Below are 16,150 nucleotides of genomic sequence, written 5' to 3'. Positions count from 1 at the left end.
AGCAGAGGTGAGCTGGGGTGGGGAGCTGCTGCATGGCTCCCCGGGCCAGGGTGGTGGGGCGCTGCCTCGGGGGGGGTGCCTCAGGCCAGGGGGGGGAAGCTGCCACAGGGCTCCCCACCCCAGCTCACCTCTGCTACGCCCCTTCCCTGAGCACGCCGCCCCCGCCGGCAATGACAATAATTGCATGGAGCGGTCGCTGCGCTGAGAGAAGGAGTCTGAACCACATGTGCCGGCAGCCCAGCCCAGGAACGCTGTAAAAAAAAAATTGGGGACACCGCTTTTTGGCGCCCCCAAATCTTGGTGCCCTAGGCAACCGCCTAGTTTGCCTTAATGGTAGCACCAGCCCTGCCTCTAGGTATGGCATTAATGATACCATTACTGGAGTATTTTGTCTAATTCTGGTGTACACACTTCAACAAAGATGTGGAAAAATTGGAAAAAGTTCGGTCCAGGACTCCAAAAAAATATTCAAGATCTGAAATACATTCTCTTCCTTCTGGAGTCTGTGCTTTCTCCTATCCCACCTCAGAGAGTCTGATGATTATTGTAAACTTTTAGCATACTGGTGCTATTATTTACTTAGATTAAAGAAATTATATCTTGGCAAGTTTCTTTAGGGATCTTCTCTTAAATTCGATATATTTTTTTTATTTTGAAGTGCGCTTTTCCCAGTTCAGTGTTCTCTCTAAAGCTTTTTCCTAAATATAAGCATGTGAAAAAAGGTGCTTTAAAGTTGTGCTGTATTGTTAAATGACCATGTGGAACAGTTGAATTTTTGATAACAGAAAACCTATAACTGTTAAAAAGGCTGATTATGCTTTTTAGGTGCAGAACTTGTTAACTATTAACATGTGTCCACTATAGAGGGGGAAATGGTAATTTAGCGGATTTCATGTTGGAGTATCAACCACTCAATAAAAGTTTTAGTTTCAGTTCAATTTCTAGTTTTATCAGTCTACAGCTGAGTTCATTTACAAAGTTTGCTTGGCCTTTACCTTTGCTCAGCAGAAGTACAGAAGCAAATTAACAGACTAAATGAACTTCCATCCTTATATAAGGTGATATATCCAGGTCCAAACTAATTGATCCATCAAAATGCTTGCAGTTGGCCGTCAAGAGAGAGGCACTCCATTTTCAGACACATGATTAGCTTGAGCCTTGAGGATAAACACTGTTGGAGATGAGTGGAGAAACAAGAAAAGGGTTGGGGAAACAGGGATGATTGGGGAAGAGAGGGTACTTTGGAAATGGAGAGCCAAAGAGAGATAACAATGAGTGTGTTGAGGAGGAAGATAGAAAAGGAAGATTCAAGAATGGAGGTTGGAGGGAGACAGGAGAAGACAGAATGTACGCAAAGGGATTGAAGAACATAGGGGACAAGAGGAGGTGTTAGTTAACAGAGGAAACATGATAGGGGAAATAGGAAGAAGAAAAAATCTAATGGAGAGTAGAAGAGAGAGAAAAAAGAAATGGTGTGAGAGAAGTAAAGGAGAGAAAAGGAAATAGGAAATGTGGGGAAGGAAGAACAAAGCAAGAAAACATGATTTATGGTTATTAAAACATATATTTTAAAAAGTATTCATAGTCTGTTTTATTGTAAATGACCAATGAGGAATACAAATTGATAGAAAATTATTGTAAGTTTCTGTAAATATGGCCTGTTGGCTTCAACCAAGTTGTTAGTATGGCTGTCAGTTTTGTAAAGATTGTGCAATTGGGGATTAAATAAAATAAATCAATAGGCATTTCCCAGAAGTTTGGTTTGGAGCTACCCTTCTCCTGCTGTGACACTACGGTTAGGTCGATTGAGGCACTTGAGCTAACCACTCTTCCACTGAAATAGGAGGGACTGCTGGGGGTGCATTTTCAGGAAGGAATCTTTGTCTCTAGTACGCATTTCATTCCTGCACCCATCATCTGATAGCGCTTAATTCCTTTGACTTTTAGGGAACTCTGGAAGATCTATCTCATGTCCAAAGCTTTTCCTAGGTATTATATGAATGACTGAGGAATTAAAAATATTACACCTCAGAGGCAGGGAGGGTTTTGTTATTAAACAATAATTCTATAAGATTTTATTCTTGTTACATACTTTCATATATACATCATTCTATAAGTGACTAGAGCAGAGCACAGATGCATTTTTTCTGAAATAAAATTATATTTCTTTTTCCATTTTATCCCTATAGCAGCATTAAAAGTTAAAAATCCATAATTGTTCACTCAGAGAAAATAATGTAATTTGCGGTTAGTTCTTCAGTCTAGAATTTAATCTAGTAGTTTTTGAGCGATAAGGAAAATAAAATTCTCTTAATTAATATTTACTGCATTGTTTATATTCTCCACTGGTGCCTGTGTTGTCAAATAAGCAGTGGCCCATGTCTTTCTATTATTTTTTAGGAAAGTCATCTGGAATGAGATGAAAAAGAGAAACTATATCTGTGGGAATAATATTTCCATTTGATCAAAGTCTTTGACAATATACTATATAGTGAACCACAATCCATATTTTAAATAACTCTAAGTTTTGAACAGTGGAATGTAATTTGGTAATATTCTGTTGCATTTATATGACCTCTTTCATCTGGGAATCTCAAAACACTTTACAAACATTCATTAACTTGGCCTGCATCTCCCTGAATATAAATGAGAAGGAGCTCCTGACAGGATGATCTCAGGGAGCAGTCTTTAATTTTGAAACTTACTCCCCACCTTGATTAGCCAGAATTCAGATTTTCTAGCCTTCCTGGCATGCTGCAGAATCTGTTTTGTCCCCTTTTTGATAAGGCAGTTGATGAGATGTGAGCTGAGGTGGATATTTTTATGCTGTGTTTTTTTATTTTATGCAATAGGCACCCAAAGTACCATATGGGCAGTTGTAATTGCATTTTAAAACTTTTGTAGTAATAAATAATGATAAGTGAAACCTCACAACACCCTTGTAAATTACTGTAGATAAGTAGTATTATTTCTGTTTTATAATATTGGTAAACTGAGGTACAGAGTGATAAGTGATTTGTCCAAAGACACAAAGTGAGTCAGTGCAGAGCCTGTGTTAATCCCCTACTCAAAGCACCAGACAACACTCCCTCTCTCATTTCTTTATTCAAATGATACGTTCTAACTTCTAACTGAGGTCTCCCAATTAGCCTTACTTTCCTTAATGTCTACTAATATTCTCTGCTTTGGTCTCCTTTCCCTCAGTTATTATTAAAATACAGGTTGGTTAAGTAAATAAATCTACATCTGATTGCCACCTAAATGCTTTTCTTATGTATTTCTGTACTTCAGGTAATTGTCAAGTCTGGACCAGGCACTTTTCTTAGCCTGGCTGTATATCATGACTATATCTTTTGGTCAGACTGGGTGAGACGAGCTATTCTTCGCTCCAATAAATATACAGGAGGAGATACAAAAGTTCTTCGATCTGATATACCACATCAGCCAATGGGCATCATTGCTGTTGCCAATGATACTAACAGTTGTAAGTTACAAAACAAAATATAATGGGTTCTTAATTATATATAGTTGCTTTCAGAAATTTAGATTAGCTTTAATCAAATTATATGTTATGGCATTTCATAACCTCTTCTTTTCATTATGTGGAATATTAACTAAAAGATAGAGAACACTCCTTTTCCAAAGAAATAAAATTTTCTTGGAATATTGTGTATATTTTTCTGGCTTGAGCATTCAGAAATGGAAAAGTATTTAGTAGATTCTTTGTAAATATTTGTCATTTTTGGATGTTTCATTTAATCATTTTACACCTGTGCTAAAAGTAGCTCCATATTATTTAATACAGTAATCTCTCTGGCATCATGGCATTCCTACCTAACTGGTATATATAGAGACTTTAATTAGAAATCTGTCAATGTATCAGTGACCCATAACACGTTAACCAGGAGACTGAACTGCATTGAAGTCTGATCTTTCAAATAATACTAAGCATTGAAGAAGATACCACAAAGTTAATAGAAGATGGCCTGTTTTTATTAACTTGATAATACAAAAGTTCTTTATTTTTCAGGTGAACTGTCTCCCTGTGCACAAATGAATGGAGGCTGTCATGACTTATGCCTTCTGACTCCTGATGGTCGAGTGAACTGTTCATGTAGGGGGGATCGAATGCTGATAGATGACAACAGATGTGTGAGTAAGTAATATTAGTCGACGTAGTGATCCCCCATGGTGTGGTCCCATCAGATCTCATAAACAAAATTGGTTTGGGCCAACCCGTTACATGGATTTGAGACCTCTACAGCTTATATTTATTGTAGGAAGTAACGTTGGTGCTTCAATAAGTGTCTTTCTTCTCTCTCAGTCTTAAGCAATGCCCCAGAATGATTTTAGAAGGAACTGTGTTAACGGAGATAACATCTTTTGAATGTACAACTAAAGTTTTAACATTGCTATCCAATAAAGATCCCATGCAACCTTTTGTAAGAGTAAGGATGTTAACCTTAGTGTCCAGGCCAAATTCCAACTTGACTATAGTCTATTTCAATTCCCTGGGGTTTTTTTTGTCAGTTGGATACAGTATTCTTCACTTCCTGTCCTAAAATGTGTAGCGTTATTATAATTTGTTAAACAACTGTCAGATTCCAACATGCAAGGGTGTTGCTTAAATTATTACTGTATATAATTGTATATAAATTTGTACACATAAGTTTGTACTGTGTTCAGGACCCTTTAGGATGAAAGGTGTTATAAATCAGTTATTCCAAAGCCATTGTCCACAGACATCTTTCTAGTTCTCTACTGGACACCCTGTGACACAAAATAGTGTGAGGAAGAGGAGAGAGAGCTAAATCTTTTATAAAGTAGTTGAAGAATCACTGGAGGTCCATTGTGGCTATTATTGGCCATATTGTACCTGGTGCTGAATTGGTGTGCATGTGGGGAGAAGTAGCCGCTAGTGCAGGGGTCGGCAACCTTTCAGAAGAGGTGTCACTCTAATTTAAGGTTTCGCGTGCCAGTACAGTAACTCCTCACTTAACGTTGTAGTTATGTTCCTGAAAAATGTGACTTTAAGCAAAACGATGTTAAGCAAATTCAATTTCCCCATAAGAATTAATGTAAATGAGGGGGTTAGGTTCCAGGGAAATTTTTTTCACCAGACAAAAGACTATATTATATATACACACACACACACAGTGTGATGGGTTGGATCACAGAAACCCCCTTGGGAGCTGCCACCTAATATACCAAGACTACTTCTATTCCTGTTTTCCCTGCCAGCTCAGGGCTCCAGCACCCTGTCTTGCTGAGCCAGACACTCCCGTCTGCTCCAACACAGACCCAGGGTCTGAATTACTTGCCCCAAGCTGCAGGTTTATCTGAAAATAGCCCACAGAAGTGTGCTTGTCTTTAGCACTCAGATGCCCAACTCCCAATGGGGTCTAAACCCAAATAAATCCGTTTTACCCTGTATAAAGCTTATTACTGATAGAGAGATATGCACCGTTGTTTGCTCCCCCAGGTATTAATACATACTCTGAGTTAATTAATAGATAAAAAGTGATTTTATTAAATACAGAAAGTAGGATTTAAGTGGTTCCAAGTAGTAACAGACACAACAAAGTAAGTCACCAAGCAAAATAAAATAAAATGCGCAAATCTATGTCTAATCAAACTGAATACAGATAATCTCACCCTCAGAGATGCTTCAGTACGTTTTTTCTCAGACTGGACACCTTCCAGGCCTGGCCACAATTCTTTCCCCTGGTACAGCTCTTGTTCCAGCTCAGGTGATAGCTAGGGGATTCTTCATGATGGCTCCTCTCTTCCTCTGTTCTCTTCCACCCGTTTATATATCTTTTGTATAAGGTGGGAACCCTTTGTCCCTCTGGGTTTCCACCCCCCCACACACTGGAAAAGCACCAGGTTAAAGATGGATTCCAGTTCAGGTGACATGATCACATGTCACTGCAAGGCTTCATTACCCACTTGCCAGCACGCACATATACAGGAAGACTCACAGGTAAACACAGCCATCTGCAGACAATGGGAGTCATCAAGATTCTAAACCACCATTAATGGCCCACACTTTGCATAATTACAATAGGCCCTCAGAGTTATATTTCATATTTCTAGTTTCAGATACAAAAGTGGTACATTTATACAAATAGGATGATCACACTCAGTAGATTATAAGCTTTGTAATGATACCTTACAAGAGACCTTTTGCATGAAGCATATTCCAGTTACATTATATTCACTTATTATCATGTTTTTATAAAACTATTCCAGTTACATTATATTCACTTATTTATCATGTTTTTATAAAACCATATAGACTGCACAACGTCACACACAGTATAAGTTTTAAACAAACAATGTAATACTGGTACACAGTGATGATGATTGTGAAGCTTGGTTGAGGTGGAGGAGTCAGAGGGTGGGATATTTCATTTACTGCTAAATGATGAACTAGCAATTGGCTCAGCCCTAAAGGGTTAACTCTCTCTCTACACAAGGCAGCAGGAATGGAGGGAGATATGCACATTTCCCTTAAGTACTCTGCCTTGTTCATTAGATCAACTTGCTGAGATGGCAGCTGCTGCAAGCTCCCTCCCTCTTGAGCCCTGTGTGTCCCCCCAGCTCTATGGAAGATGGGGTAAGCGGGGTGCAGGAGCAGCAGGGAGAGTAGAGGTATTACCCCCCAGGTATTAGGACTTGAGCCTTTGACCACACAGATCTCTTAAAACGAAGTATTGCTGAATCTTAACAATAGGAGTGCAGTACAGCATTAAAGAAAAAAAGATTTTAAAACTATAAAACAGTCCATGTTCACTTCTATCTTTCCTAAGGCTTATCATCCCCCTGAAGTGTAGGAAGGCCCAACTGCTTCAGGTCTCCCCACAGGACCTGTATCTGCATCAGCCTGTTTCTCATGAACAGCCCCTGACAACTGCCCTCTCTTTAGAGAACTACTTTAACTGTTAGTGTACTTTTGATCTTTAGACTTCCAGCCTTGGGAAAACAACTGGCCAGAGCCTGGAATTAGCTTTACATCTAATAGCTCAGGTGTTGTCCCTTAACCGCTTGATCTGTTTAACAGGAGGTGTTTTATCTGGATCAACTGTGTTGTCATTTTGTTAACAACCTATTATTAAAATAAGGCAATATATGCACACAGTAAACATTATAGCCCAATATAGCCATACAGTAGCTATCTCAATAACCATCTTATTTACTTTGCATCCTTTCCCCCCACACCCAGCACATGCATGTGATACACTGTGGTTTAAACCTGGTCCTTTATATTTTATTATTAAAAGGTCCTTAAAATAACATAAAAGTCCTTTTTGCTTGTATTTAAATGTAGTAGTATGGAAATTAAAACTTTTCTTTCATAACAGAGAAGATACAGTTGATCTAAAGTCAAGCTGCAGTGGTAAAGTAATGCACCATTAATGTGCATTAGATTTGAAGGCCTTTCTGCAAAATCACTTCTAACTGGCTATATAATTGAGATATAATGAGTTGTACAGATGATTTTTAGTGGTAACAAAGATGTTAATTAAACCTGTAACACTGTTACAGAGCAGCAGATTTTAGACTAGCTGTGAAATCAATGCCAGTAGTGATCAATTGAGATTGTATTTGCAGTATTTCCAGAAAATGTTAATTAAGACTTCAGTAACTAAGTAGAGAAGCATATGTCCTGTGTAGCCCTAAAAGTACTGGTAATGACCTACAGTTCAGAACTGAGAGAGAGAGAGAATGGGTCATACAGCTGGTTTGCAATAAGTTCCACGATATAATTAAGTCTGTAGCATGGCATGGCATTTATATGCCCCAAAAGCATTACAATCCTTAATTGCCACAGCTTCGATATATGCCTTGTGCCTCCTCATGCAAGGTCCTCAAGTTATGTGAAAAATAAGCAATCTGAACTTTAGGTTTATAAAAACACTGTAGTGTCATTATATGAGTCGCTATGTTTCTGTGTGAACTGATGGTCACCCCATATCATAAAATGTATTGCAGAGTTAGAGGGGGTTCAGAGAAGGGTGATGAGAATGATCACTGGAAAATCTCTTATATGAAGACAGACTGAAAATACTGGGATTGTTTACCTTAGAAAGAAGACAGATACGAGGGGACATGATACAAGTATATAAAGAAGGGAGATCAGGAGCTTCTATTCCTTCTCTCTCTCACACATACACACACACACCACAAGAACCAAGGGACAGTCTTTTACATTGAAATGTATCTAATTGAAAACTGATAAAAGGAAATACTTTTTCACTTAGTGCGTAATTAGACTGTAGAACTTATTCCACAAGATACTGATGTCAAGAATTTAGTAAGAGTCAAAGAAAAAATGGGTGTTTATATGGATAACAATAATATATAGAGTTGTTATAGATAATGCAAAAAAGAAAAAAAAATTGGAATGGATAAAATCCTAATGCTTCAGAGTTTAACCCAGTGGTGGACAAACTTTTTGGCCTGAGGGCCACATCTGGGTATGGAAATTGTATGTTGGGCCATGAATGCTCACGAAATTGGGGATTGGGGTGCAGGAGGGGGTAAGGGCTCCAGCAGGGGGTAAGGGCTCTGGGATGGGGCCAGAAATGAGGAGTTCAGGGTGCGGAAGAAGGCTTCAGGCTGGGGGTGGAGCAGAGGGGTTTGGAGTATGGGAGCGGGCTCTGGGGTGAGGTAGGAGATTGGGGTGTGAGAAGGGGTATGGCCTCTGGGCTGGGTGTGCGGGTTCCATAGTGGTGCCAGAAATAAGGGATTCAGGGTGTGAGAGGGGGCTCCGGGCTCGGGCAGGAGGTTGGGGCATGGGAGGAGATCATGGGTGCAGGCTCCGGGCGGTGCTTACCTCAAGCAGCTCCTGGAAGCAGTGGCATGTCCCCCCTCCAGCTCCTACGCGGAGGGGCAGCCAGGGGGCTCCACATGCTACTCCTATCCGCAGGCACCACCCCTGCAGTTCCCATTGGCCACGGTTCCCAGCAAATGGGAGCTGCGGAGCCGGCACTTGGCAGCTCCCTGCCTGCCCCTATGCATAGGAGCCGGAGGGGGGACATGCCGCTGCTTCCAGGAGCTGCGCTGAGTGGGGCAAGCCCCCAACCATGCTCCCTGGCTGGAGTGCTGGAAAGGGGCCAGCCCCCGACCCTGCTGCCTGGCTGGAGCTCGAGGGCCTGATTAAAAGGTTTGATGGGCCAGATGTGGCCCGTGGCCCGTAGTTTGCCACTAATCACTAGCTATTAGCAATTAGGATGAGATTTTAAATTGGGGAGATTATACAGCATCTGCTTACTGTGTGTTTCCTGCACCTTCCGCTGAAGCATCTGGTGTTGAACACTGTCAGAATCAGTGTTCTAGATTAGAATCACAGAACTGGAAGGGACCTCAAGAGGTCATCTAATCCAGTCCTCTGCACTCATGCAGGACTAAATATCTAGACCATTCCTGACAGGTGTTTGTCTAACCTGCTCTTAAAAATCTCCAATCATGGAGATTCACAACCTCCCTAGGCAATTTATTCCAATGCTTAACCACCCTGACAGTTAATAAGTTTTTCCTAATGTCCAATCTAAATCTCCCTTGCTGCAAATTAAGCCCATTGCTTCTTGTCCTATCCTCAGAGGTTAAGAAAAACACTTTTTCTTCCTCCTCCTTGTAACAACCTTTTACATACTTGAAAACTGTTATCATGTCCCCTCTCAGTCTTCTCTTTTCCAGAGTAAACAAACCCAACTTTTTTAATCTTCCCTCATAGGTCATGTTTTCTAGATCTTTAATAAGTTTTTGTTGCTCTTCTCTGGACTTTCCCTCAAATTGTCCACATCTTCCTGAAATGTGGGGCCCAAAACTGGACACAGTACTCCAGTTGAGGCCTAATCAGAGCAGAGTAGAGCCCAAGAATTACTTCCCGTGTCTTGCTTACAATACTCCTGCTAATACATCCCAGAATGATGTTTGCTTTTTTTGCAACAGAGTTACACTGTTGACTCATACTTAGCTTGTGGTCCACTATGACCCCCAGATCCCTTTCCACTGTACTTCTTCCTAGGCAGTCATTTCCCATTTTGTATGTGTGCAACTGATTGTTCCTTCCTAAATGGAGTACTTTGCATTTGTCCTTATTGAATGTCATCCTATTTACTTCAGACCATTTCTCCAGTTTGTCCAGATCATTTTGAATTTTAATCCCCCAAAAGAACTTGCAACCCCTCCCCGCTTGGTATCATCTGCAACTTTATAAGTGTACTTTGTATGCCATTATCTAAATCAGAGGTGGGCAAACTACAGCCCGGGGACCACATCAGGCCCGCGGGACCATCCCACCTGGCCCTTGAGCTCCTGGCCAGGGAGGCTAGACCTAGGCCCCTCCCCTGCTGTCTCCCCTCCCCCACAGCCATGCCGCTGCGTGGACAGGGCTCTGGGCGTCACGCTCCTGCCAAGCAGAGTGGTAGTGTGTCTAGCTCCGGCTGGCTGGTGTGGCTGCCAGACATGCTGCTCTGAGCGGCATGGTAAGGGGACCGGGGGGTTGGATAAGGGGCGGGGGATTCTGGGGGGCAGTCAGGGGACAGGGAGCAGGGGGGAGTTGGATGGGGCGGAGGTTCTGGGGAGGGGGTGGTTAGGGGCCGGGGAGCAGGGGGGATTGGATAAGCATGGGAGTCCTGGGGGGCCTGTAAGGGGGCAGGGGTATGGATAGGGATCAGGAGATGGGGATTGGGGGGTTGGATAGGCGTGGGAGTCCCAGGGGGCCTGTCAGGGGGCAGGGGTGTGGATAGGGGTCAAGGCAGTCAGGGGACAGGGAGCAGCAGGGGTTGGATAGGGGGTGGGATCCCGGGGGGGCGGTTAGGGGCGGGGGGTCCTGGGAGAGGGTAGTCAGGGGACAAGGAGCAGGGGGGGTTGGATGGGTTGGAGGTTCTGAAGGGGGCAGTCAGGGGGCAGAAAGTAGCAGGGGGCTGATAGGGGGTGGGGGGCAGGCTGTTTGGGGAGGCACAGCCTTCCCTACCCGGCCCTCCATACAGTTTTGCAACCCCAATGTGGCCCTCGGGCCAAAAAGTTTGCCCACCCCTGATCTAAATCATTGATGAAGATATTGAACAGAACCGGATGGACCCTGAGTCTGATTCAGCATGGTAATTCCCAAGATTCTAAATAATAATAATAATTTGTTTCTAAACAATAAGAAATGGGCGAAGAAAGGTATAGGAAATGTTTTAAGATGCACATAACTAATCTTTGGAGGACTCATGAGTTTCTCAACTTGGATGTCCGATATACCTGTAAGGGTTTTTTATTGTTGTTTCTGACAGAAATTGCCATCCTGAATAGTCCAGATTTTATCCTGATCCAGAATCCATGTTTTCAGTGCATCTCTTCTTCCTTCATAATTATCTTCACATTGGAGCTAAATAGAAATATTTTTTCAAATCAGACTGGTTCAGCTTCTATAGAGAACTGTTCCTTCTAGAATGAACAATGGGACTGATACTGAAAACAACCAGAACTGTGGCAGTAGGAAAACCACTTCACCCTACTCCTTCCCCTCCTCAAAATATGTTTTTTGTACTTTACCTCCCAGGACTAATAAAATCATTCAGCAACAATTCAGTCATTTAGACCAACACCTATAAAATAAGTGTGCTATAATGACGTTCTAAAGCAATTAAATTATTTTTTAAAATACTGTAAAACTATCCTAACTGCTGTTGCTAATTAATCTAATGATAAATAAATATATGTGGGAGAAAGCAGAAGTCAAGAGGTTACACATACATACACGTTTTCCTTTGAAATGATAACTACATTATTGCCTCTGGTAAACAGATTAAAACACGTGCACACTTCACATTTCTGTAGTTGATTTGTGGCAGATATAGATGTACTCTGTATGGTATAAACAACTGATTTTCTGCAATGATTTTGCAGGCCATCACTTCACTTCAACTGCAGAAGTAGTACATGGACTGCCTGACCACTGCAGACTATGTTTGTTTACAGACTAAACATTTGCGTAGTGCCATAAATTATTGTTGGGGCCGTTAGTTGCAGCATCTGGTGGATAGTGATAAAGGTGTTTTTCTCTAGTTTTTGGCTGTGCTCAACTGAAGAGATCTTGAGTTATTAATAATACTCAGTAGGCACAAAGCATTTTAACACTTCCATTAAGAAATTAATGTGCATCATGTGATATTTCATGACAGGCTGGTGCGGGAAAGGAGAGAGGACAACTGAGCCAAAACAAGAAGTTATAAAAATAATTAGAAACCTCAGCAAAATCAGTGCCTCTAATTTGCCTAGATGCATATCCATACGTTTGGGAAACTATCACAGTCTTCTGTTAGTTTCTCCTCATCTGGAACTAATTAAAATTATTTGTTTTTATTTAGTTAGCACCAGCACTGTCCTCATTACTGTACCATACCCTAAAAGAAAGACAACCTCTGTCTGTGATGGGGCCACTCACCTCACGTGCGTGCCCCTGCCAGCTGGGTGTGTCTGCACCTGCACTCTTTCAGCTTTGCTCTGCTTGCTGTGACCCCTGTTGATAGTTAAAATTCTTGAGCAGGTTTTCAGTGATTTGGACCTCAAACTGAGTCACATACAGTCTGCAGGTGTACAAACAAAACAGACCCCTTCCAGGGCACAAGTCCAACGGGGCCTGTCATGGTGCCCTCTGTTATGTCCTGATCCATTAGCCTCAGCCCCTCATGGGCTATCTTCCAAACTGTCTCTCAGTCCCTCCTGGGCGAGCTTCCAATGGTACTGCTTTATTACGGAGCAGTGCCGCAGGGTCACTCCCTGGTGATTCTTCACTTTGCAGTGTTCCTTCCTGACCCCAGCTCTCCAGTTCAGTTTAATCCTCTTCAGGAGATAACACGGTTCAATTAAATGCTGACCCTCTTTGGGGTCTTCTGCCCCCTTCTCTGGGCTTACATAAGAATGGCCATGCTTGGTCAGACCAAAGGTCCATCCAGCCCAGTATCCTGTCTGCCGACAGTGGCCAATGCCAGGTGCCCCAGAGGTAACAGGTAATGATCAAGTGATCTCTCTCCTGCCATCCATCTCCACCTTCTGACAAAGAGAGGCTAGGGACACCATTCCTTACCCATCCTGGCTAATAGCCATTAATGGACTTAACCTCCATGAATTTATCTAGTTCTCTTTTAAGCCCTGTTATAGTCCTAACCTTCAGAACCTCCTCAGGCAAGGAGTTCCACAGGTTGACTGTGTGCTGCGTGAAGAAAAACTTCCTTGTATTTGTTTTAAACCTGCTGCCTATTAATTTCATTTGGTGACCCCTAGTTCTTATATTATGGGAACAAGTAAATAACTTTTCCTTATTCACTTTCTCCACACCACTCATGATTTTATATACCTCTATCATATCCCCCCTTAGTCTCCTCTTTTCCAAGCTGAAAAGTCCTAGCCTCTTTAATCTCTCCTCATAGGGGACCAGTTCCAAACCTCCAATCATTTTAGTTGCCCACCCAGTACTCTGGGTCCCAACCCTGGGACCCTATAAGTAGCAGCCACGGGCTGCGTCCCTTTAGCTATTTGCTGCTGTGTTTCTGTGGGCCACTTCTCTTCTTAGCCCTAGCACTTTCAGCTGCACCCTTATCTCAGGGCTGAAGTCTTGCTTGAGTCCCAGTCATCAGCCAGGAGCACCTTCCTTGCTCCTCTGGCTCCAGCAAACAACTGCTCTGTCCAGGTAGTGCAACTCCTGCACCTAGCCAGGAGCACTGTCCTTGCTCCCCAGGGTCCAGCCAGTGACTAATCTGCTCTGTCCAGCAGCTCCTTTTATATGAACCCACTGGGCTCTGATTTGCTGCTTCCTGCAGCCTCTCTCTGATTGGCTGTTTCCCCACAGCCTCTCTAGGCAGCCTGGAGGACCCACCTCTACTGCTCTTTCCTAGAGCTGGGTGTGGTAGGACTAACAGTTTTCCAGCAGGGGGCCTCAAAGGGCCAGATACACCTCATTACAATGTCCAATGAGCTTACAATCTAAAAGATAGACACAACAGGTATGTCTACATTTAATTTTGTAGGTTAGGTTTTAAAATATGTTAATTAAAAATACAGTGGTGAATATAAGGGCTGGCATGACGCAAACATTTGTTGTTAGGTGTGTTTTTAAACTGAAGCGTGTAACCTAGGGTTAAAAATGGCTAACAACAAAGTTTCTGTCCTGGGACAAGTGTTTGTGTAGTGTCTACACTAGAATTAATAATTGTGTTAGTTAGCACTGGTTTAATGATTACTAAAAAATTCCAGTGTAGACATAACTAAAGAAGACATGACGCACTGGAAAATCCATAGATCGAGTTATGTAATTAATGCATGTTTTGTCCGATGTTCCTTTTCCTCCTCCATTCCCTCTCAGCACAGTGAGTTGGATCTATCTACTGAGTGAATATGTTTTTTGGCCCCTCTTGGAGCAGCCAGCCCACCAAAGTTCCAGTCTTACCAAGCAGGTGCTTGGGGCGGCCACTTCGGAGAGGGGCGGCATGTCCAGCTGTTCCGCGGCAATTTGGCAGACGGTCCCTCACTCCTGCTCGGAGCGAAGGACCTCCCGCCGAATTGCCGCTGCAGATCGCGATCGCGGCTTTTTTTGTTTGTTTGTTTGGCTGCTTGGGGCGGCCAAAACCCTGGAACCGGCCCTGGTTGTTGCTTCCATTCTTGGCAATGAGGTCCTTCATATTGTTGGTCATTAGCCTCAGTAAGTTCCCCTTATTCAGGTCAGGCATATGATTTAATTCTGTTATAAGTCTGGTACCAGGACTTTGATGAGGTTGGGTTTGCCTTCCTTTACTCAGCTCCTCTGCAAAGCATACCTCAGTGGCAAATATCTGCAGTCTACAACCCCCTCAGCCCACAAAAGAGAAAAAGGGAGGTGGGTAATAGCATTCAGGAATTTGGGGCAGAGTGTTCTTTGGAAATGGGTCCCTTTTATCCAACTTTCACTCTTAGTCCCCTTCTTTTAGGCCTCTACTACCACACAGGGGTCAGGACTTCTATTTGGATGTACAATATGGCTTTTCTTTTGTTTTCTTACTTCTCACTAACCTCAATTTAGCAAACCAGAAACTGTATGATTGTGTGACATTATTGGCTTTCTGGGCTATGCCATAGAATTTGAGTGCCTTGCCTCTTTATTCCATTCCCAATTTCATCAAATGCACAGAAACTGCAGATCAGTTGAGCAGCTGTAGGATGGTTAGGTAGCAAGTCCAGTCTGAAAGATCAGTGATTCTAGTTGTACACCTTTCTATTCAGAGTCTTCAAAAAACACAGACAAAGTAATTTGCTTTTGAACTGTATGTTGCTTAATTTCATTGTGCTATGCAAACTATTAAAAATGCTTTTAACACTTGTATTTTGTGTGTGTGTAGCTAAAAACTCCACATGCAACATTTACTCTGAGTTTGAATGTGGAAATGGTGAATGCATTGACTATCAACTAACCTGTGATGGCGTTGCTCATTGTAAGGACAAATCGGATGAAAAACTATTTTATTGCGGTAAGTGTTCTCAAACATTGTTGCTTCAGCTTCTTAATTTGGCTTCATAATTATTCATATTAAATGCAATGTCTTTCAAATTGTTTTTATATTGATTGGCTTATATTTAGTACAATGAATCCCAAGGTATGTTATGTCATCCATTTCTGGTCTTAAAACAAAAACAAAAAGAAATCCACCTTACCTAAATCTGAAAATCTTCCCCTACTTATTCTCAGCCTTACTCTGGTGATGTAGATTTATCTTTCACTTTTAAATACAATTCTATTAAAATCGTCAGTGATTGAAAATAGGAAAACACTAGTTTGGAAGTATTATAAAGTACAAAGATGATAAAAATCTCCCCACTACAGTTCTTTCTAACAGTTGATAACTCCGTTATCTTCTGCCAAGCAGATCTATATCCTGGATGGGTAAAGGGGTTATCATTCCTTCTCCATCCACATCCATATGGTGGGAAACTATTGTTATTCTTCCACCACATAATCTGTTGCTTCCTGTCTGTCCCAACAGCCAAATTGCTCATCCACACCATTGTAATATCCAGCTTTATCTACCACAATCTGTTCCTCTTACATATCTGATACTCACTTTGCCAACTCCAGTCTGTCCAGAATGTTGTTAGCAAAACACTCTTTCCCACCCATGTCACC

General features: G+C 42.1%; 1 protein-coding gene across 1 annotated transcript in view; it reads left to right on the top strand.

The window, feature by feature from the left end:
* The window catches only part of LRP1B (LDL receptor related protein 1B), a 1,279,381-nt gene that overhangs the window by 989,295 nt on the left and 273,936 nt on the right, over positions 1 to 16,150 (top strand). The window contains exons 45-47 of the mRNA XM_026647738.1: positions 3,292 to 3,484; positions 4,031 to 4,156; positions 15,369 to 15,497. Coding sequence (XP_026503523.1) covers positions 3,292 to 3,484; positions 4,031 to 4,156; positions 15,369 to 15,497 — 448 coding nt within the window. The remainder of the gene's footprint in view (positions 1 to 3,291; positions 3,485 to 4,030; positions 4,157 to 15,368; positions 15,498 to 16,150) is intronic.

Source organism: Terrapene carolina, unplaced genomic scaffold, assembly GCF_002925995.2.
Source record: "Terrapene carolina triunguis isolate 2854851 unplaced genomic scaffold, T_m_triunguis-2.0 Scaffold62, whole genome shotgun sequence".
Lineage (NCBI taxonomy): Eukaryota > Metazoa > Chordata > Testudines > Emydidae > Terrapene > Terrapene triunguis.
The sequence above is the reverse complement of the archived record's forward strand: the minus strand, read 5'-3'. Positions and strand labels throughout refer to the sequence as shown.